Source organism: Anopheles maculipalpis, chromosome 3RL (genome assembly GCF_943734695.1).
Source record: "Anopheles maculipalpis chromosome 3RL, idAnoMacuDA_375_x, whole genome shotgun sequence".
Classification (NCBI taxonomy): Eukaryota; Metazoa; Arthropoda; class Insecta; order Diptera; family Culicidae; genus Anopheles; species Anopheles maculipalpis.
In genome coordinates, this window is record NC_064872.1 from 14,966,571 (window position 1) to 14,989,229 (window position 22,659).

The window sequence follows — 22,659 nt, forward strand, 5'->3', positions numbered from 1 at the left end:
ATTCCCTGCTCTGATGAGGATCCGTCAGCATAAAAATGGCTGCTGTTACAATGGCCATACTTTTCCAAAAAATGCTTGGCATTGCTATGCTGCAAAGACTATCGGGGATAGACTTGATTTGCTCTCTCAACGAGGTGTCTACTCTAAACGGGGAACTGCAGGACCCTGGTAAGCTGGTACGATTTAAATCTGCTTGAGTGCTAGGGTGTACTTGTGAGGAGGTAAAATCATGAATGGTTTTCAAGATTTTACATTTAGAAGCTATCTTATGCAGTGTTTGAATGTTCTCGATTAACAATGGATTTGATGCTGTAGAGCGTACGAGAAGGCGAAGCGACAGTAGCTCAAAACGGAGCGTAAGCGGCATCACTCCAAACATCATTTCGAGTGACATCGTGTGGGTTGATTTCATAAAATACCCAATGCGATTCAAAGACAACGGTAAAATACCCATTTATTATATTTTTACAATTGATGTGAGCTAATATCAAGATCAAGATATTTCATACAACTACGAAATGACCCTTGCTATTAGTAGAGTTTAGTTTTGTTCGTAATCTTTGAAACACAAAATTACATTTTTTCGACTATTCCGAAGCGAAGGTTTATTAATTTATTTTACCTTTATTTTCTATATTCTTTCTTTGCCATTTCCGTGTTGTATCTAAAAATTTCTTAAAGATTTGTTTTTTTTATTATTGTTTATATTAAAAATAGAACATACTGTTCCCTGGTACTATTCGGAAGAGTATGCAATTTATTGATTCATTTTAATACACCTTTCATGCGTGAAAACTAACGCAGAAGAATGGATGAATCTCCCAGGGAAATCGTTCGAAAAATATCTGAATGAAGATTATGATCTTTGTCAATATCACCCAACGACCGCATCCTAAACTCCATCATAAGGTTGCCTGGTCGAATCTACACAAAAGTCGCCAATATCTTGAGCATGAGCATGAAACTGATAGCTGGTCCGTCCAGAAAAACAGCACCGACTACACTCATTTCCATATCCTTTGTAGTCTTTTTTTCCACACAATTTCAAGCGTTTATTTAGCTACTTGCTTGGTCGGTGTGGATGCAATTTTCCAGCATAGACCTCACACCCATTCGGTACGTCTGATTTGCTTCGGTGCGATGAAATGAGGAAGAAACATGGTATTAAAATGGGTTGCTTCGTAGGGCTTCTGGTGCCACCGGTCGGTGTACACCGTCTACGTTGATTATCCGTTTTCTTAGATGAGTTTTCCTTCCTTACCGTTAGGAAATAAGAATGGTGCAAACAAAGTAAAAAGAAGAAAGCGTAATGCTTACACCAGTGCGGAGTATCAACTGTTACGCAAAGCGGCAACCGATGAGCGTTGGTTTCTTCTGGCAACCAGCATCAATCTTGATGAAAAGCGTTAGCCACTGGTGTAGCACAGCCTTGTTTGGTGCTGTTGGCAAAAACTACAACGCACCCAAACGTTTGCAGGGCGAGAAAGTGCGAGAAAACGTTTGCATTCTATACACAGAGCGTGCGAAAGGTTTCGTTCGGACATCAAAGGATGTCCGTTCTTATAAAGCAAATGGTAGGTTTCTTGTTTTTCTTGCCTCGTGTATAGTTTTTTGTTGTGAATGTGTATGTGTGTGTGTGTGCATTTCACTTCAAAGAAAGAACATTTTGAATGAGGTTTCATGCCTTTTGCTTTTTAAACAAATGCTATGTTTATGGGAAGGAACAGATTTCACAGTTTGGTCGGAAGCTTATGGTACGAATCTACCATCAGGCGTTTCCAGCTGCTTGGTGGAGACGCCTGGTACTTCGTAGCTTTTACCCTGTCCTGAAGATACCGAGTATAGAAATATTCAATATTTTTGTGTTTATCCTTACGCTGCTAAATAATTTATGTAAACGCAAAATTCAATATCAAAAATATTTGTCAAACTTAAACGAGCTTGACATATGATTTTTCAATGTTCATTGCTTAATCAATCAAAATCAAATCATCAAAATCAAAAATAAAAAAATCGGTATGCTTTGAACATTGAAAGAAGTACGTTAATTGTATTTGAGAAAAAAACAATCCCCCTTATATAAATCGTTAACTTTTGAGGATTCAATCTTGAATACTACTTTTCAATGCCTTAACGACCTTGAAAGCTCGTTTGCCTTACCACGTAGTTGGATAGTTAGTCCTCAAATGAGCGGGATCGGTTCAGATGGGCCGTGTAAAGACCAACGTGACCTCTACCAGCGGACTCTTCAAAAACCTGTAGAAGAAGTATAAACAAGTATGCCCGGAATAAGGCAAAGGATAAGGCGGAAGTGCCTTATAATTATGATAGTAAATAAAATAAAATAAAATAAAATAAAGTATAAACAAATAATAAAAGAAAACAGTAGCATCAGCATTTTATGAAGAAAAAACTGGCTTGAGAATTTTGACAAATTTATTAAAAATTATTTTAAAAACATATTTTATAAAAAGCTATTAATAACAAGAGTTTTAAGAAAAATATCCAATTTTTTTCGCATCACAAGTTTCAATATACCTGTTTCAATTGTAACTTTTTTTGCTCCATTTAAACATATTTCTCTTTATTCCATTTACCACAAAATACAAAACGTTTTCATTCCAAACTGTACAAAAACAAAATTCGACAGCAATTTTTCAACAGTTTTTTTTTCTTCCTTAGCGTAATAATGTGAAATGATCAACCACAATGAAATGAAATTCATCGGTACGTGTAATGTGGTTATGACATTTTTGTTTTCCATCCTTTATTGCTTGCTATTTCAATTGTCCTGTCGAAAAACAGCAACGTAAGGAAAAACAAAACCGTCCCGATTAATTCAAAAATAGCTTCGCAGCACACGCTTTCCAAAGTGTGGAATGGCTCGCAATAATTCCCTGCTGTTATTGCCCTACCAAAACTCCCTTTTCCAGCCTAGCATTTTCCACCGTAACAAGACGGAAATGGGATCATTTATTTCATCCGTTGTTTATGGTACTTCGGTTCCGCCGAGTAAGCATAATAATTCATCGCTTTGTTTTGTGTGAGCCGAGCATCACACTTTTCGGCAGAACGCAGAACAAAACACACAGAAACACACACACAACGACAAAACAAACTGGACCGGTACCATTTCTCAGCGCCATTTCCCTTGCGCGATCCAAACCCGGCAGTGAACCCTTTTTGTGCAGGAACTGCACCGGACGGAGGGGTTTGGTCTTATATCAAAAGTCAAACCATACACTTCATCCGACTTGCCGACCAGTGTGGCTGCATCTATTGAGCAGCACCACCACTGCTGGCGGATGAGCTTCGCGCGAAAGTGTTTTTGGGTTTCTTGGGCATACCGGGCGCACTGCGATGCGCTGCTGCATTCGCGAATGCACTTCATTTTTCTGCACGGTTCTGTCATTTGTTTGCCAGGCGAGTGCCGTTACGCCATGACTTTGCTGGTGCTTGTGATATTTATTTTTGCCCCTGTAGCCCCCGAGCAAAACGGACCGTTTGCTGGTGGAACCGGAACTACGCTTTGAGGTTGTACCGGGCTCAAGCATTTAATCCTGGCGCCCGGGTCAATGGACCCTGGTGGATGGGGGTAGGTGCAAACTTTTCCCTGGAAGCTGCCAGCATGGAATGGTGCCGGTACGCGAGCTTAAAGTTTATTGTTGCTGGGATATTTCATGCTGACTGCCGTGCTGGGGCTACGTCTGCCGAGTGGGCACGCAATAAGCAAAACCAATTTACCTCTATTCGAGGGGGTCAAAGGAAGGGTCATGGAAGGAGGGGAAAGTGAAGGGAAGCTTCCAAAAGGAAGGCACAGTGAAGTTGGTGTCGGTGATAAATATTTATTTGGTATTAAAATTACAAACGAACGCGCGACGAGGTGAAAGCAGGCATTAATTCAGTCTTACTTTAGCACGTAAATACAACACGGTGGTCGAACGGAAAGGGTCACACTTTCTTGCTAACTCCCAACCAACTTCGGTACGGTGTACGGTACTCTACTCTATCACAGTTATTTTCTTCCCATCCCCGACGTCTTGAAATCGTTGTGCAAAGATGCTTCTATCTCCTTGCTTTACTGCTGCCGAGCTAGCTTTTAAGTTCTAAGAATGAGAGCCTTCCTTCTTTGTCTCGTGGAGCTATAAAATGTCCACAAAAGCGCTAAGAGTTTTCCGTCCGCAACATTCCATGCTTTGCAGGTGTCAGGGCTGGGGCGGAAGAGAGTTGCAAGTCCTTCAAGCGGCCCCCTTTATGGTTGACGAAGCAAGCCAAGCAAACTGTCGCCTGATGCGGTGGTAAGCTGATCCATTCTAATGAATGAAAACATGAATATCATCTCTTCATCGCGCTAGGATGCTAAAATATGGAACACAATCCCTGAACCAGGCCACATTTCCTGATGGCAGGACGTTCTTCGTAATGGACATGTGCGTGAGTGTGAGTATGTGTATTTGGCTGAATTGGAATTTTTGCATCTTTTTGTAGGTCATTAAAAGTACAGAAATAGATGTGCACATGCATGGGATGCTTGTGTCGCCTGTCAGCAGACGACATGTAAAAGCGACTCAAGGCTGAGGTTGAAAACGCTTGCGTCTGTACAGTGTGATACAAGCAATTTGTTCACAACCGTATAACGATTGCATAATGTGGCCATTAGAGAGATAAGGATTAAGGTAAGAATAGGAAGGGATTTCATCTTGGGCATGACGTTAGTCGGCTACTTTTCGGAGAGCTTTCTGGTTCTTGGTATTACGACAACATCTATATCAAGTGTGTGATGAACTAGTCGAGTTGCTAGAGTTTATTTATGAAAAGAAGATTTTATAAGAATTAGTATAAGTTTATACTTTATTCATAATAAATTAAATCCATGCTTGTTCTTTTTTATAATTAATTGAAATGCATGTTAAATAAAAAAGGAAAGCAATGTCAAGGCCAAACATAATTCCTATTGTTTATAAATGACGATGTTAATGTGCTTCCCTCTGAGGCTTTGACGTTTGACGTTCAACCTCATCTGTCAAATCCCATACATTACCCTTGCAACTAGTGGCATGCCACCGAACAATGACACCAGCCTGATGGTGTCCTCATGTATGCTGACAACCTAAAAATCTTCCTTCCTTAGGCTCCTTAGACCTGAAAATCTTCCTTCCTTCCTTACTATAGGATCCTTTGTTGATACTCATTACGTGGGATTGACATTAATCGAGTAACTTCCATCAAGGATCTTGGTGTTGGGTTCAAAAGTCACATTTTTCCGATCGATCGTTCTCCGATTCTCCGAGTACGATCGATCCTCGAATATGCTCACGTAGTCTGGCCACCAACCGGGGTGACGGCAGTAGCTAGGTTAAAGCGGGTCCAGCGTAAGTATACAAGATTTACCACTCGTCGGTTTATTTTGGTTTGCCACAATGTACCCCTTGAAGTATATTCGAGACTTGGCTTATCTAGCCAAGTCTTAAGAGAAGTCTAGCAGTTCAAGACATTTTTTTACCGAAAATATGACTATGATGTTCGACATAAATTTGCAAGTAATTATCAACGAAACATACACTTTGGCATACATATTTGCGATTGACTTGTTACTAACTGTGTGTTGTAACACACTTCTCATTCACTAACGCTCATCAAAATACGAGTGTACAGTCGACCACCAACGCTCTCCTTACACGTACACACTCGCTTTCACTCTCTCCAACTCCATCTCTGTCCATCAACATGTCGTGCATTTGGCGATGCCCCGGGAAAAAAAATACAACCAAGCGAATGATTTTCCGGCAAGCTTTACCCTCCCTTTGACGGACGTAGATGGAATCGTATCAACGTCAGAGGATTTGCTGCAGTTGCATCAGCAACGGTTCCAAATCCTTTGCACTTCCTTTTGCATCTGCATCGCTGGCACACGCAACACCGGCACCGGGTGAGCAGACGAGGTGGAAGTAACGATGCACCGGCAAAAAAAAAAAAACGGCAAGAAAAAAGAAACACATATTTACACCGGAAGGAAGGAAAAATGGCGAAAAGATAGAGCGGCGATAATGTGAAAGTGTCAAGTGGTGCGCCGGAACGCCGGAATCCTGGCACCGCCGTAACGTACTGCATTGGAACGGTGTAAGCTTTGCCGGAACGGGCCCAAACCTCATGGATGTCCATCCGCCGTTTCGGAGTGCTTTTAACTTGATGACCTAGTCGTCTGTAAAGGCCGCGTCCTCGTGGCTGTGAGTGTCGTGTTGAGATTTGGGCAAGGTGGTAGGGTTAGTTCGCTTCTGCTTCCTTGTCTGTCCAACTGCTCGCCTTTATTATTGTGCACTTCGTTTCAGCGTTCGTTCGGGTGAAACTATCCGAACATAAAAGCATAACAGTGCTGGCCATTGTGTGTGTGTGTGTGTGAGAGAGAGTGGAAATGGAAGAACTAAATGGATATATTTCGATAAGAATAGCTCGCAGAAGGTGATTTCTAAGAAAAGTTTTCACGGCACACGGGAACTAACGGACTGGTGCGATGGTCGAACCGAATGCCGAGGCAGACTGGAAAGTTATTGAAAAGAGCGAACAATTTATTGTTGTAAAATGAACAAGAATAACTTTGAATAGTTGTTAAAATGGCATTTTAAACGGTTTTGTTCTGTAAAGACAGCTGTCGATTTGCAGTGCTGATAAGTAGAAACATTTGCATAGAATGAGTTTGAATATAGAAAAGTGGACTTTTGATGGAAAATCGTGTTGAAAGCAGTTAAGGATTTTTTTTCTTCAATAACTGGGCAGAGGGTGGAGGGATCGTGTAGGAAAATTCTACAAAAAGGTGTTCAGTCGATCGGAACAGAAATGAGCGAGTTATTGTTGATTTTTCATGGGCATGCTGTTGCTTTTCGCAATAACGGGGCAGGGAGTTTTGGGGTCGGGTTGAGGTGTTCAGCAAAACAATGTGTCGTCCTAAGACGTATCAAACAGTAAGCTGAACGCCAGGATCAAACCAGGAATGACCGAGATATCGTCGATTTTCCATGGGAATGTTTTGGGTTTTCCGCAATAACTGGACTGGGGTTGGAGGGATCGGGTTGAGGTGTTCGGCAAAAAGATGCGCGGCCCCAACACGCATCCAATGGTATGCTGAACACCAGGGTCGAATCAGGAATGACCGAGTCATCATCGATTTTCCATAGGAATGCTTTGGTTTTTCCACAATAACTGGGCGGGGGTGGACGGATCGGGTTGACGTGTTGGGCAAAAAGATGCGTGGCCCAAGACGCATCCAACGGAATGCAGATCACTACAATCGGACCAAAATTCAGGGAATTATCGTCGATTTTCCATGGGAATGCTGCTGGTGGAATTTCCCGGAATTTCCCCCTTAGTTCGCCTAAATATTGAAAAACCAATTGAAAATGTTGTAAAGGACTTTTTAAAATATTTTTAAAGAAAGAAACAAAATTGAGGATGAATATCATAAAATTTGGAAAACACTCTTAAATGGGACGGAAAAATATTTGTCATGACGGAAACAAAATAATTTTCTGACAAATTTTTAAATTTCTATTTGCTACCTCTTCGCCTGGTATGCTCTCCTGTTACTCCTGGTCGATTTTTGCCGCATCGAAATCCACAAAAATCTGGCACAAAAATCCGACCAGTAGCGATTGGTAGTAACTGGAGAGCATGACTTTGAGGGGGTAGCTGGGGCTGGCCAAAAAATTCCAAATCCAGTTTTAATTTTCGAAATCCAAGTTAAAGTTGAGTTGGAAATTTTAAGTTTGGAATTCAACATAAAATTTTGCCGCGGGATTATAAAACTGAACTGAAAAAGAGCACGGAAGGAGGATAGGGAAATGAAGAAGTCAAACAGATCGGAATAAGAACTAAATTAATTTATTGCGAAACGCATTTGCACCTTCTCAAGTCGAACTGCAATGACTACACCTGACGGATTCCAAATAACAATGGCATATTCCAGTAAAGGGTTTTCAGGCATGGCGGATCACATATTTCGGATTCATCTGAAGAGTCCTGTAAGCCGAATTTATCATGTCCAGTAGTAAAACTATATTAGAAAGCGTTCACCCAGCATTTGCTTTGGAAAATTGAGGACGGAAAATTAACAGAATCTAAAATTCGCCAGGACGAAGAAACGGTTTGAAAATCCATGCTGGCCGACAAGAAATGTAGTTGGCCTATTACACACATACAAATGGGTAAACGTGCCATTTCACGACCATTTCGTAGAGAAGAATGTATTCCAACCAAGGAGAATGCAGAAAATTGCTATCTTTAGTTATTAGCAAAAGAGGATTCCTATCCTACGTTTGTTTGCAAACTACATCATCCACATTGTTGGAAACAACAATGCTGTGATTGATGAAAATATCCTTAAGTGTTCTTTGTAAAACCTGTACGTCGTCCCTACATGTACCCCACTATTCTTTTGTTAGCTAGTTTTTAAGTTGTTTTAAATAAACAATGTTTTAAAAAAAAAAAAAAGCAATGCGACCAGGCTGTCAGTGTAATAAAAAGGTTGAAGGTTTGACTGCATTTCACAGTTTTCAAGTCGGAGTTTGCATGTATCCCAGAGTTTCTTGTACTAGTTTCGTGTAAAAATTATATTTCGACGCTAAAAATTACTCGTTTTACAGTCTGTGACGAGTGACCGAATTCTAAATGAATGAAATTTTTGGGGCAATATAATCCCTTCAGATGTTATCGAAGGCATGTTAAATTTTTCCTCATGAAACATAAGCAACAAAAACTTATCATTGGTTAAAAAAATACAAAAAAAAATTTAACAAGAAATGATTCCTTTCGAAGAGCCTTTGGTAGGAAGGTTTTTTTTTTTTGATGGATCGTAAAAAAGTGCTGATATCAAAATACTCAAAGCACCATCATCAGTGAACATCCCTTAAATTACATTGTATCTCCCTAGCATGAACATTTCCAACGTGTCGGTGCTGCTGTTTGATCATCGTAACACCATAGCACATTATTTCTTACCAGAGAACCGATTGTTATCATCTCATAAATCCGTATCAATACTGCCTGTGCTTGGTGTAGTCATGATGATGCATAAAACGTAACGCACGGTAAAGAGAAAAAAAAAACACCACCCAATGCGACCTAAAAGTGGCCGAACAATGCATCCCGACTCGAGCTGTCTGCCATCATTCACTACTGTTGCATTTGGAGATTGAACAGCAAACTCATCGATATTTGTGGGCTGATCTGGGTTGGTCGGTTGGTCGGTTTTTGGGAAACGACATAAAACATACAATGACAGAAATAGCATGAACAGCCAAACAACAGCATGAAGCAAAAAAAAAAAGACGACTTCTCTACACAACATATAGCATTACCGTGAAAGGATGGATGCTGCCGGCATGGTGTGGCGATGGGTGAACCACTCTGTGCGGTTTGATGGTGTACGGTTTTTTTTTTTTTGTATGAATCCATTTTTTCGATCAAAAAGTCAATACCACTACGTGTATGCACATTGAAGTGCACTCGAAGTGCAGCTACTCCCCGTCTTTTTTCACCGCCCGATCCGTTCCGTCCGTCACATCACGCTTTTGATAACTTATGACCACACTCGAAAGCTTTTCATAATTGAGCGTTCGCATCACACCGTACCGGGAAAGGATTGTGGGTAAATAATGTTGTATTTGCATGGGGAGGGCCAACAAAAGTTGGGAAAGCTTCTCGCTCGCCCATACGGAACCATAAACATGCCAATGGAAGCGTGCGGGGCAAGCTTCTGATTAATGTTCTACCCCAAAGGAAATGTATTTTCAGCATACACAACACGCACATACACAAATCTATACTGATAAAAACCAGATCTCAGGTACGGCGATGACCATCGGGACCATGTCGCGGTAATGTCATGCATGTTTGATGGTTTGTAGCAATGATGTTCCGTTGGTGCAGCGGACCGGAAAGACTCACCGCTGGGCAAAAACCGGGATGAAAGTGAAAATTCGTTCGATTCACCGCTAATGAAAACCCGGTTCGGTTTTGGGATTCTGGTTGGTGTGGTTATTAGATTTAAGGTTCTACGGTCTACCTCGAGCACCTCTTATCGCTTTCGCTTCTTGCCTTCCGCTCTTCATAATTTGGTTGTCGACAAATGCTTGCGGACGAGTATCACAGCGTTGGAGATTTGAAGTGGAATTGATTGGAACATGTACTACACACGCTTCTAATCGGTGGGTTACCACCACCCAGAACCACTTAGCTTGGCCTTTGAGGTTATTCCCAGTGTTAGAGTTTTCTTTTTTGCCTGCGAAACGATCACGATTATGAACATGAAGTGTAATTAAATGTAGCTACAAGTTGTTCAAAGCACTGATTGCAAACACTTTTTAATATGTTTGCTGGAAACACACTTGAAGTTGAAAAATAAAAATTGTGGCGAATCGGTCGTTTTTTTGATCTTGTTTGTTAGTATAATCTAAATGTATTTTAAATTAAATTAAACACCCGGAATGAATAATACCGCACAGTTGGGTAGACAGTCCTCACTAAGGGATTTTAATCGCGATCTTTCGTGTTTTTTGGGGTTGATCTGCGAGCAAGATTACTCAAACCGACCCATGCGATGAATTTATATTTTCAAAAGTTGTCAGTTTAAAAAATCTAACGATTTTTCAACGTATTTTTGATACGAAAAGGTAGTTTGCATTTGTAAATGCTTCGGAAAGAAAACAAAACAGCATCAAAGAAACGAGAAACGCTTCAGAAAAAAGTGAAAACTCCTCAGAAAAAGGAGAAACCCGTCAGAAAAAAAAACAAGAGGCAATCTATAAGCGTGGATCGTTTGTATGACAAGCATACTAGCATATCAAACAGCATATTTAGAGAAGGAAAACACAGTAAAAATAATAGTTAGCGGCAGGAATGTTCTTTCCAAAATTATGAATGCAATCTTCTTGGTAGGACTCAAACAATTATAATTGTTTCTCGTTTCAATTCTTTTATTGAAAAATATTACAGCACCGGCTTTTCGAGCTTTATTCTCTAGATAAACTAGGTCCAAATAAAACCAGATGTCGTACTATCGAGATATTGCAATCTCTGAGAGTCCTACCAAAAATTGGCGGGCTGAAATTGGCTCAATCTCCGGTCTCAGATCATCCCCTGCCAAAATGATCAATAATATTCTGAAAAAGATGGCTATATCTTACTGTAGTGGGTACAACGTCGATCTAAGCGACTATCAGCTGACCCTAGGATAAAACAGAATAAACAATTAAAATTCCAGAAATCACAGGAAAACGAGGAAATTCTGGCAATCACCGTAAATTACTGTTAGTAATTTGCAAGATTAATTGCTTCCCTTTGAAAAAAGTAACATAATGTTCTCCAACTTCTTTTAATCCTTTTTTAGATTTGATAAAAAATAATCTTTTGAAACCATAGCAGAAAAATCTGATGTACTAAAATGTTTATTTGTGTAACACAAACAATAACCCAAAAAAGCTGTATTCGTTTGTAAGTAAATTAAACATATTTCTACGTAAAAAATCGTACAAAAAATGAAAGTCAATTTAATAATATGATAATTATAATATCAATAAAATATGTCTACCATATCATTCTTCTTTCGATGACATATTTTAAAGCTTAGGAATAGTGTCACACGAGTGGTCAAAATTGTTTTTCTCTAGTTCCAAAGCCCGGTATTTTCCCTTCTAAATGTTTCCTAACCAATCTCGTTTCGCTCTGATTGTGCCACTGGGAAAAGCAGCTAAGCAATGGCGGGGAAAAGTAAAATTCTCGTCACTGCAAGCTACAAATATGATATTTTTCTTTCCCATTTCGTGGAATTAGTTTGATTCACTGTGCTCAAGCTCTGCCGACCGTTTGAAGGTACCCACCCAAAAGGTTCGCGGCTTGGAACTGGCTCCGAAGCGGAAATGTTGCCTCACTGGAAAACATGCTCGGTTCGATGTCACATATAAATTCCACACGCAAACCACAGGCACAGCTGTCAGCATCGGTGGAGAAATTTGTCCACAAATGTCTGTTGCAATAATTCGCGGATTTACGCTTCACGGCAAATTCACAATCAAATCGTGATGAGAATGGAAAGCAGCAAGGGAGACACGGAAGCAGGTTGGACGCATGGCGCCGGACGGATAGTAGTGCTTCAGATGCCGTTGCACACTGGGTTGATAATTGTACGGTTGAGCTGTTTGCTGGATGATTATCATAATTTGCGCACGGTGTTGTATGTTCTGATGCTCACAGCGTAACATGGGCACGATGCACTGGACGGACGTTCAACATGCTATTTGTCAATCGTTAGGTTTGTCATCGCGTTGCTGTTTAATTTCATGCGATCAGTCGAGTCAAATATCCGGCAAATGACAACGGACAGCGAAATGGTAAGTTCACTTTCGGTTGCCGGTTACCGCGTGCCAAGGGTGGCCGGGCAGAACAATGACGGAAAATTTTGGTAATGTCGTTGTTGAGTAATATCGCTTTGTGCCATACTATCCCATTCTGCTTATGCAAACATCACGAGGGAATGATTTTTTTTAAGTGTTGTGAACTTGGTTCTTTAAGAATGATTTTTCTACCTTAAGCCCTTTTCGGCTATGTCATCTTACTAATAATCCCACCCATACGACATAATCATTTCGATCGGGTCTAAGTTATTTTTAAAATACTTTAAACTTGTCAAAAATTCCATAGTAGGTTAATAGAATAAGTTGTGGGTCTTCAAATCCGAGTAATTTATAAACTATCAGATAGTAAATTATCTCGGTAATCAACTGTTTTCACGAAATCCCATGTCCTCCTATTAGCTTGGCGATCTTCTATGGCATGCGGGCCATCTAATGGCTCACGATACTGCACAATTCCATATAATTGTACAGTTAGTCCTCACAATGATCACTATGGAACGGTTCGGTTGAGATATGGACGCTGTTTCTGCATTGTGAAGATCGATACCTCTATCACTACTTCGAATCCGGGATACAAGATCCTGAATCCCGTATCACAGTTCCCGGATCCAGCATCCTGATCCTGGAATCAGTAAATCGTTTCCAAAATCTCGCACAAAGGTACGGCTAAGTGGTGCAGGCGACAGCGACGCCAGTCTTTAAACGGCAGGACCGAACTGGACCATTAAGCCATTCGGTAGCCGACGTGACCTTAGAGATCGTTAATCCAAGAAGAAGAAGATTTCTGAACTTGGATAAAGGTTTTAAACCTATCCATGAATGGCGCATTAACAGATGAACAACTTGATAAATCTCAAATCTGTTGCTTTGATCCCAAACCTTGTATCTCAAACCTTGGATCGTGGATCCCGATATCTCGGATCTTGTATCACGATCCCAATACTTGAGGCAGCATCTCCTACCGTTGAGTTCAGATCCCGCATTTTTAATAATATTTCAAATATGGGACATGGTCGCAGTCTTCAGTAGCTCATTAAATGGAAAGCTGGAGCTAACAGCATTAACAAAGCAGTAAACCTTCATTCAAATGACTGGCAGGATCGCATTTAATATCTCAACCACTGCATGAAACCTCTAAAACTACCGCAACAGTCTTCAGTGTGTCGGAATAGTGTCAGTAAAGATTCTTGTGTAATAAACACTTCCAGCAGTGAGATGCAATTTCACGTTAAGCTCTACACTGCAAGTAAACCGATTAACTGCTAATAGAGGCACCGTTCTTGAAGTTTCTACATTCTACCGTACATATCTTCCAGATTGCCTCTAAAATCCGCATGATATGCTGCCGACATCGACAGGAACTCCATTTGGCAGTAATGGAGTACATTTCACAGTCCATTCCGGTGACTTAACACACGGTTCGCCCGGTCACCAAAAGTCACTCCGGTTCGTTCAGCATTGTCGTCCGCCTCAACCGCAGCAAATTGCCTTTTCGCCCGTTCTCGTCCGCTGTGTTGCTGCTCCGCTCCGTTGTCGATTTCGTGAGCGTTTCGTGAGCCATCGTCACCACGTTCGGGCACTGGCAGCAGCAGCAACGAACCGTGGCAAGGGCCAACCGTGCCAGCAGCAATTAGTTTTATGATGGCTGGCGTAAATTAACGACAGTTCACGAACTGTTTAGAAATATTTCTCGGCTCGTACCGTACCTGCTTTTCCAGCTCGTCCCGTGCAGCCGTGGTTCCGGCGAGACCCGGACTGTGCACCGCGCCCGTTGCAATAGAAGTGCATCGGATAAGGCGTATCGGAAGCGGAGGTCGGCTCGAGCAGCATAAGTGTGCTTATGCTTTCGGATCGGAGGCGGACACTGCACAATGCAGGCAACAGACGGAGGCCACTTACCGGTTGCACGACGGCATTCGCCCAGCTTTCGAGAGGCAGGCGCTGGTTACGTCAGGACCGACCACGGCACGTGAAGAATAAGACACGCAAGGAAGTCGATGCATTTGGTTCGAGGGCGAAAATGCAGCACAGAGCTGGTGGAGATGGTTGTACCATTCAGCTAGGGAACAGTGCTACAACCGTTCGTTCATTCATGAGTAGGTGCTTGTGGGTTACCGCCGCGCAACTAGAGCTCTCTAGGGCACGTGAAGGCCGCACACGGCAGGCGCAGTGGGTAGTCGCGGTAGTCGCGGTAGTGGGTATCACATTCACATTCGCGTTTCGCAGTTTCGTGTTCGTTGTGTGTGCGACCGCAACCGATGATTTGTGTAGCGCAAGTAATTGCAATTTAGAGTTGTTTTCTAGAAATTGAATTCAATAATGATAAATTATTCACCGTTACTCGGGTCGGTGTGGTGATGCGCTGTGAGGATGAAGTGAGGGAGAGGGAGAGAGAGAGAGAGAGGGAAGCATAGAATTGTTGTTGGTTGGCCCCGTGTGCAAAGGTGTAAATTGAACGATTATGCAATCATTCGATTGGTATTTGTTTTCATGGCATAGTTTTCATTTAGTCTGTTTTTCCACTTTTCCAAACACATCGCAATGATAGGTGACAAATTCCGGGTGCATTGAATTTCAGTACCACTTCACTATAGTCATTAATATGATGATCCAACTGAGTTTGTATTGCTGTAAAATGAGTTGAAAACAATGCCTGTGGGCTATTCAAGGAATTAATTCAATTAACAGTTTAAAATTTGGTGTACTAACCACCAAATTTGATTAGTTTGCTCGAATGGATTTGAATCGAAAATTACTTTTCTGGGACGATTTTTGAGAAAAAATGACGTAGATATATAAAGAGAAATATCTGGAAATTCGTAAATTATTCTGTATTAGGCTAATGACCCACAGACAGTAACTCCATTTTTGCTACGACCACGACCACAAGGTTGGTTCAGTAAGCCCATCAAATTTGTCGTTAGTTGACGGGTATCATTTAGTCACTGGAGCCAAAGATGGAAGGCCAAGACCACTCGAAGATGTAGTGCCATAGAAAAAGAGAGCGCCTGAGAAACATTTTCCTCAGACCAGCGTGGAGTTCGAAGCCACCACACAGTCTCTAGTCCATATTGATTTGAGGGACTCGAGATGCATGAGCCTTACAGGGTTTTACTCATTTTTGCAATGCCCAAAACACAATACCTTTTAAGTTACGTTTTCCTTTTACAACCTTGTCTATTTTTTTTTTTTTTTGTTCTCTGTATGTCTTTGTACATAATTTTTTGTTGTATTATCATGTTCAATATCGTACTTTTATTTGACAACAATTATCGTCGATCGCAACTTGCTCTTCTTTCATTCGTAAATTCAGCTGAACAAAATGATCAAATTCTGCAAAAACGCGATGACTGAACAAGATCGGATTCGGGTGAAAGTAATCCTTGTGTTTGATGATTCAATCGTCCTTAACTGTGTTGGCTTTTCCTTGAAAACAATTTATGTACATCAGTATTTTAACGAAAGCGTCAAAAGCGAAGCTGATCGCTGAGGCCACTAAGATACTATTTGATAAATTAGCTTGACTGAGTTTCAGCAATCAAAACAGTCTGAACGGTTCGGTTTTGAAATGTATGAGTCAGTTTTGAATTCAGTAAAATTTATTTTAATTTTAAATTGTTATAACTACCACAAGCTTCTTATTTTGCATAAAATATTCCATTATAGCTTGTTTTTTTCCAATGATGAGAAAAACGATGAAAAAGAATAAATTAATTTTTTTTTAAATGCGTTGACTTTTTAATCTCCAGCCACGTTACAAAACAAATGTTATTTTTATTCATGAAATTTTATTCCCAAAATCTATTTGCTCCGTACCACTGCTTTAATCGAACAAGCAACAGCTTGAAGCTTCGTTGCAGTAGATTTAAAAATCCGAATTTGATTGGATTCTGGCACGGATTTTCGCAGCTATTTAACATGGGATTAGAATATTGATTCTGGCAGTATGTTCGCCCAAACGGGATAGGAAAAGAAGCAGCAAGGTAGAGTAAAGACGAATAAAAGACACCAAACGAAAACGATCGAATCATCGCAATCAAATTGCTTTCCGAAGGAAAATCACTTCAACCGATTATAGCTTGCTAAACTGACAACGGCCAACCCGCTTCCAATTGCGGGGTTTTTTTGTCTGTGTGCTACCTTCTGTTTGCTACCATTTGACGTGTGCTTGGTCTGTTTTGTCTGCTGTACTCCCACCGTGTACTCCATGTCACCGTATCAGATGCTGTGTTCCATAGTACGTTCTGGTCATTTACATAAGGTCCTTTACCGCCATAAGTCCTCGGGGCGAACCACGGTCGGACAATTCGCTACTTCGCGCATTTGGTCGAGCAACAACGTCGTGATTACGCTTACGCTGACAGAACTTTCTTCATCATAGTTATTTACATGCAAATTATTGATTGTTTAAATGCAAATTTTTCAGACACTTCCAGCAAAAGGGAATGGGCAGGCAGATGGGGCGGACGCATCTCCTCCGCCAAGCTTATCCAAGGGTCGGTAAAACACCAGGCTGCTCCATCGTTCGTCTTGCCTCTCTCTCTCTCACACTTTCTCGCTCTGTTTATCGTGTTCCTCATAGATTAGGAGTTTTATGCCTTTCAATTACGATGGATTTCGACCAGTCCAAGGGGTGACGACTCGAAAACAACGTTTGCAATGGCCTGAAGAAGATTGTGATATTCTAAACGCAATTTAAAACGCTTCAACGGTGACAACCGACGAAAGTGAGTTGGGAGATGCTTATGGGGAAAGGCAACCGAGGACCACCGAACCGTCTAGCCATCGTTGCATAATAATATCACCATCGGTAAATCGCTCCAAACCGACATTATCAGTCTAGTCCGATCCCAATCCGGCACGTGTCATCGTTGCTACCCGTGAGGGGAAACGTGCTCGGCTGCTTTGCTGTGTAGCTTTTCTGCCGGTCCAAACAACCACTCGAGTTGAGTTGGGTTGGGTTTTAGTTGAAAAATAGTTGCACCTTAAACGACGGAACTGGAGTCTGCAGTTCGACAAGCGGGTAGCTCCGGCCACCGATGCCACGCTCGAACTATCTTAATTGAATAATTTAAATTATGAGTCGTTCGAAGCCACGAAACCATGAGATCGGCACAGTCATTCACCTCACGCTACCACACTTCTGCGCCCCGGCATATAAGACACCCGAGACCTTCTAGGGCAGCTAGGAAGGTGCGTTACGGGTTTTTTGGTGACGGACGAAAGAGTTTAATTAAACAATTTATGTTAATTGAAGGAAAACCGCGCTGATTCGATTCCCGCGTCAGATCGAAGGCCCGTCAAAGGCTTGTGAAGCACTGGTGGGAGTGGGTTGGGGTTTAAAAATTCCCCAACTTTTGATACTGAGTTGGAAACTCTTAAAAATCCCCACCAAAAGGGGGTCGCGGTTGCGGTATGATGAGTTTCCGAAAATCATGCCAGCGTAAGCGATATTTCGAAGAGTTTTACAGCGATACTTTCCGGTGGTTAGTTTACGGTCGGTTGAAGAATGAAGCAATTAGCCGTACTGGGAAGTTTGGGGCATTTATTGATCGTTTTCCGATCGCAAGGAAGATGTGCTTTCTTGCGATGATTAGATTGAAGGATGATTGATGGTGATTGATGGTATTTTTGAGACCGTGATTTGCTGAAATAACGCTCGGAAACGGTACGGCTAATGGCTGGCAGCAAATGCTGTTATGCTGTCCTGGGACTTGCGGGTGGTTCTTGTTAGCATGTGTTTGAGTTTTGTTATAAATATTTATGACAAGCATACGCTTTCAGGATGATTTTCCGTATTATTTTGGTACGCTTTGTTGGGTGATCGATATTTTGAAGTTCACCAAATACTTAAGGATTGCTCCATCATCCCGTGCATCTCAACCACGTGTGAAGAAATTAAGTCATCATCACATTCTTGGTAGATTAAAAAAAAATTAACGACAAAGATTTTTATTCTGCTTACTTTTCAAGATAACAAGTATCTAGGCATGAGCTCTGAGCGCTAGTAATAATTTAAGGAAGAGTAACGTCATCCAATTTCAACGACAGATAAGATCACTTCATCTTAAATTGAGCTTAGATGACTCCTCTATTCTGTTTCCAAAAATCTTTATGATACCCATAAAGAAAGCATTTTTCTCTTCCTGATGCTGGAGAGAACCAGAATTAGAATTATTCTAAATAGTTCTGCAGTCTTTTGTATGTCCCATTGGCTGCCATCACTTTGTTGGAATCTCTTATACCGTTTATTCAACAAAAATCCACCTCTGCCACATCCTAAAGTCCACTTATAAGCTGTAGGGCCCAAGCGGTCACATAAGAGAGCCTAAATCGAATTCCTAAACGCCATTAGAATATTTCAGGTTCTAGATTGAATTACAGAAGATTCCCTTAAGATTTAATTATTGATTTTTGGAAGAAAAACTATTCAAATTGATTTTCCAGCATTCCAGCTTAGTGCAAATCTAAGCCGAGCTAAATATTCCGTTTGTGAAACTTCTCTGTATGTTCCTAACTATCTCTCCTACGAATAAAACTATTTCAGATTTACTATTACTCCGTTCCAATCAGACTTTCATTGCTGCTTGCTCATTTCTCAGCGAATCAAAATTCCATCTCGAACGTAATGCTAATATGACAACGTTTTACGAAACTCCCGCCACATCCACCACCGTCCAACCTCACACTGGATAAGCTTCCCAAAACCCGTCCCGGACGCACCTTTTTGCCTTCCCGTTTTCTCGATGGTTGTGTAATTGCGTTTTGTTTCATTGCGTTTACTGTCCAGCAGCTGTCACATTGAAGCTGCACCACCATCATGTTGCTCGTGCTGCCCGAGCGACTGTCCCATTCTAACGCGTCTGCACGCAAATATGGCGTTGGATGCGCTGCGTTCTTTCACGCAGCGTGTGTCTCTCGTCCACGGTTCTCTCGTTTCGCTCACCGCCGTCCACCGTCCGAACAAATGCGCTGTCATGTTATCAAACGAATCAGCCCCTAAATGCGATCTCCATCCGTCCGCACCACTGCCGCCGTGCCATTTCGGGTTTTTGCGATTTGCGTGAGCCGCTCAGCTTTGTCCGGGATGCGTCGATGCTGTGGCGATCAGTAACGGATTGGAAGTGTTCGCGATCGTGCGCGCACCGGTACGTACAACGGACGGGGTCAGATAACTAGATCTCTCGCGCGACAATACGACCCAATTCTAAATCGTGCGTACGAAGATACTTTGAGGTGAAAGGGTGTAGACGCGGGAAGAACCTTATTGTACAAAACCGAAGCAAAAGAAAGTTCAACAGATCGTTGTGGAAATAATTTTTGCAATAGGTTGGTGAATGTTTTGATGCTAACATTTAATGCCCGACTTCAGAGCGAAGCGTTTGTGGCAGTGTGTGGCACATTTAGCTCACCGAGTTCGACGGTATTAGCATAATCTTCAATAAACGGATCTCGGTGAGCAGGAAGGAGCCACACTTACATAAGGTGTTGGTGTGTTGTGTTGTGCTACAAACACGCTCAAACGAAGTTCGCTAATGATGTTGAAGTAAGAGAATCAAAATAATACGACCTGGTGCACTCACCATCCATCTCACAGAAGTGATGCTGAGTTCTGAGCGTTCGGTTTAGTGTGGTTTAACTAGTCAAGTGGTAAGTGGCTACTGGCTTCATCGACAGATAGTGATCGGTTTCAGTTTGAGTGCGAAAACAAAGCTCAGTGGTGTAAGTCCTTCAAGGTAGTGTAGAGTCTGTGAGGTGTAAAGTATCCAGTTCCCGAGAAGAAGCGAGTTACAGAGTGACTGGAGTTAGTTTGCCGTGAGTCGGTCGGTTGTTGTTGTTCTGAGCACTGCGCTTCTAGCCGTCTAGCCAGCGTGATAACCATCAATTAGGGCTAATGCAAATTACACAAGCAACGGGACGAGACCAGAACAATGATTAATATGCAGCAATTACTGATGACCGCGGTTCGGTGCAGCCGGTGGCTAGTGGGCGGTGGCGCACTGGTACGGCGTCCTCCGTCCGGCAGTGTCGCCCACGTGTCGCTGCTGCTAGCGCTGCTGACGTTGCTCGGTACGGTGCGCCACAGCCAAGGCTATCTGGACGACCGACAGCCGGTATATCTGGAGGCGAAGATCGGTTCGTACGTGATACTGGACTGTCCGGTCGATTTTCCCCAGGACGAACCCATACCGTACGTGCTGCACTGGAACAAAGACGTAAGTGTTGGTGTGCTGTGTTTTCCCACCCTTTCCCAGCGCCATTCGACCAACCATCGCAGCAAGGAATTTTCGATAAAAATTCAATTACGTCAGCTCATGTTTTAGCGATGTCGGATGTAAAAAAAACCATAAACTCCCCTTGCAACCGCATTATGTCGGTTTTTCTACTCAAAGGATACGTCTGTCGGGAGCTGTCTGACGTTGATGGTGGTCCAAAATGGATGGTACGCTCGAAATCAATTTTGTGGTGTAAATCGTTGTAAACGTAAACATCACACCGTTGTCTCGACTGTTTTGTGCTTCCTTTTTGTTGGGAAGAAATTGCTCAAAAAGCCAGTTCCATACTTCCGCCAATCTCAAGACAAAGTAATCCACTGTCAGCTGTCTTGAGGAAGCATCTCAATTCGATACTGAACCCTCGTTGAACCTCCCACCACAAGCGAAGCACGATCATGCCTTCCAAGTGGGAATGCATCACCCGGTCTCCTCCGGGAGGGTATCATTTCATTGACCGTAAAGTTTAAGGTCAAATTTATTATTATTTGTTTTACGCAACAGTGTGGTCTATGACGCGCTGCATCTATGATCTCGCCTCTATCTCGCTCTACCGCTTTTGTTTCTCTAGCTTCGCCTTTGTCTCCGTTTCCCTTCGCGCTGGTGCATTTTCATTCGTTCGCGCATCGGTGCATCGGAAACATGCAACAGGAAAGGAACCCCAGCTCTTACAGCCGACCGGGACGTGGCTTCTCGTTGGTTGACAGGCTGAAAAACGTGACGTGCACGCGAACGGCTGCATGCAACGAATTGTAATCCCGGTTTGAAGGTTTTCGCGTGCGGCTGGGCGAAAGATACACAAACAAACGGTCGGTCAGCTACCAAACACCCAACTGTTTCTCTTTCACTGTTATCCTAAGCCCTCCACCACCGAACCGGCTTAATCATTGGCGATCTGCGATGAAAATACGCGGGTGATGGTTTTATGGGCACGCTGCATTTTAGTGCACACTTTCGCTTGGAATGTATACGCGTGATGGGATAAAATTTTATGACGTTTTCATTTATCATCACCCTCCAAGGGTCGTCCTTTCTCCCAGAAAAGGGATGGAAGGATAATAACGGCCCCGTTTAGAGCCTTGTGTGACAGTACAGTACGTCGGGTACGTGCGAGCCTTTATGGTGAAAAGATGAATTGTTTTATCGCAGATTATGTACGGGGCGTGGAATTAAATGCAAATAGCCGCGGGTGAAGATTGGACGTTTAAGCAGTATCGATTAACTTTCCGCATCGATTGAATGCTCTTTCCCTCTCATTTTTTAGACAAGATAATCTCTAATCGTTACTGTTGCGACTGGAGCGTTCAAATGGTTTTATGATGGAAAAATGGAGAAAAATTGTAAACATTTCAGATTATTCGTATGGCAATGACAGTAAAGCATTCGTTCTCCGAAATGTGTTCAGGAAGCTTCTACGAACAGCTGGAAGATGAACAGTTAGCTCTGAATTGTAAGTTACTGCGAAAATCAGGATCGATGTAACATTGTCCCACATGTTTCCGATTAATTTAATACCACTTACTACATAATGGGCAATTCGCACGGATTGAGCCCTCAGGCGATCGATCGAATCGGTACAATTCCAAGAAGAAAGAAAGAGCAAATATTAAACGTCAATAATACTGCATTCTGACGGACACAATGAATAAAGTCAAACAAAAACAGACAGGGCATATGAATATTTTAAAATGAATTCGAGAATAATTGTAGAAAGATGTTTACAATGCTGTTGAAATGACTATTGCGAGAATGCTGAAGATTAAAACTCTAATTCGATTGATTTTTGTAACCTCACTTTCTATGATAAAATTAACTGAAGTAGAATTTGTTCAACACAAGCGGTGTGAACAATATGGCACTGGACCGTCATAATTAATTATAAATAAATAAATAAATAATAAAACCCAGAAGAAAAACTGAAGTTTTTCTTCTGGGTGATTTCACTGTTCTGTTGGTTGCTTGTTTGCTTTACGATTTTTCAG

At 41.9% G+C, this 22,659-nt stretch overlaps 1 protein-coding gene across 1 annotated transcript in view; it reads left to right on the forward strand.

Moving 5' to 3' along the window:
- The window catches only part of LOC126564214 (protein borderless), a 116,567-nt gene that overhangs the window by 88,157 nt on the left and 5,751 nt on the right, over positions 1 to 22,659 (forward strand). Inside the window, exon 2 of the mRNA XM_050221194.1 lies at positions 20,249 to 20,620. Coding sequence (XP_050077151.1) covers positions 20,336 to 20,620 — 285 coding nt within the window. The 5' untranslated portion in view covers positions 20,249 to 20,335. The remainder of the gene's footprint in view (positions 1 to 20,248; positions 20,621 to 22,659) is intronic.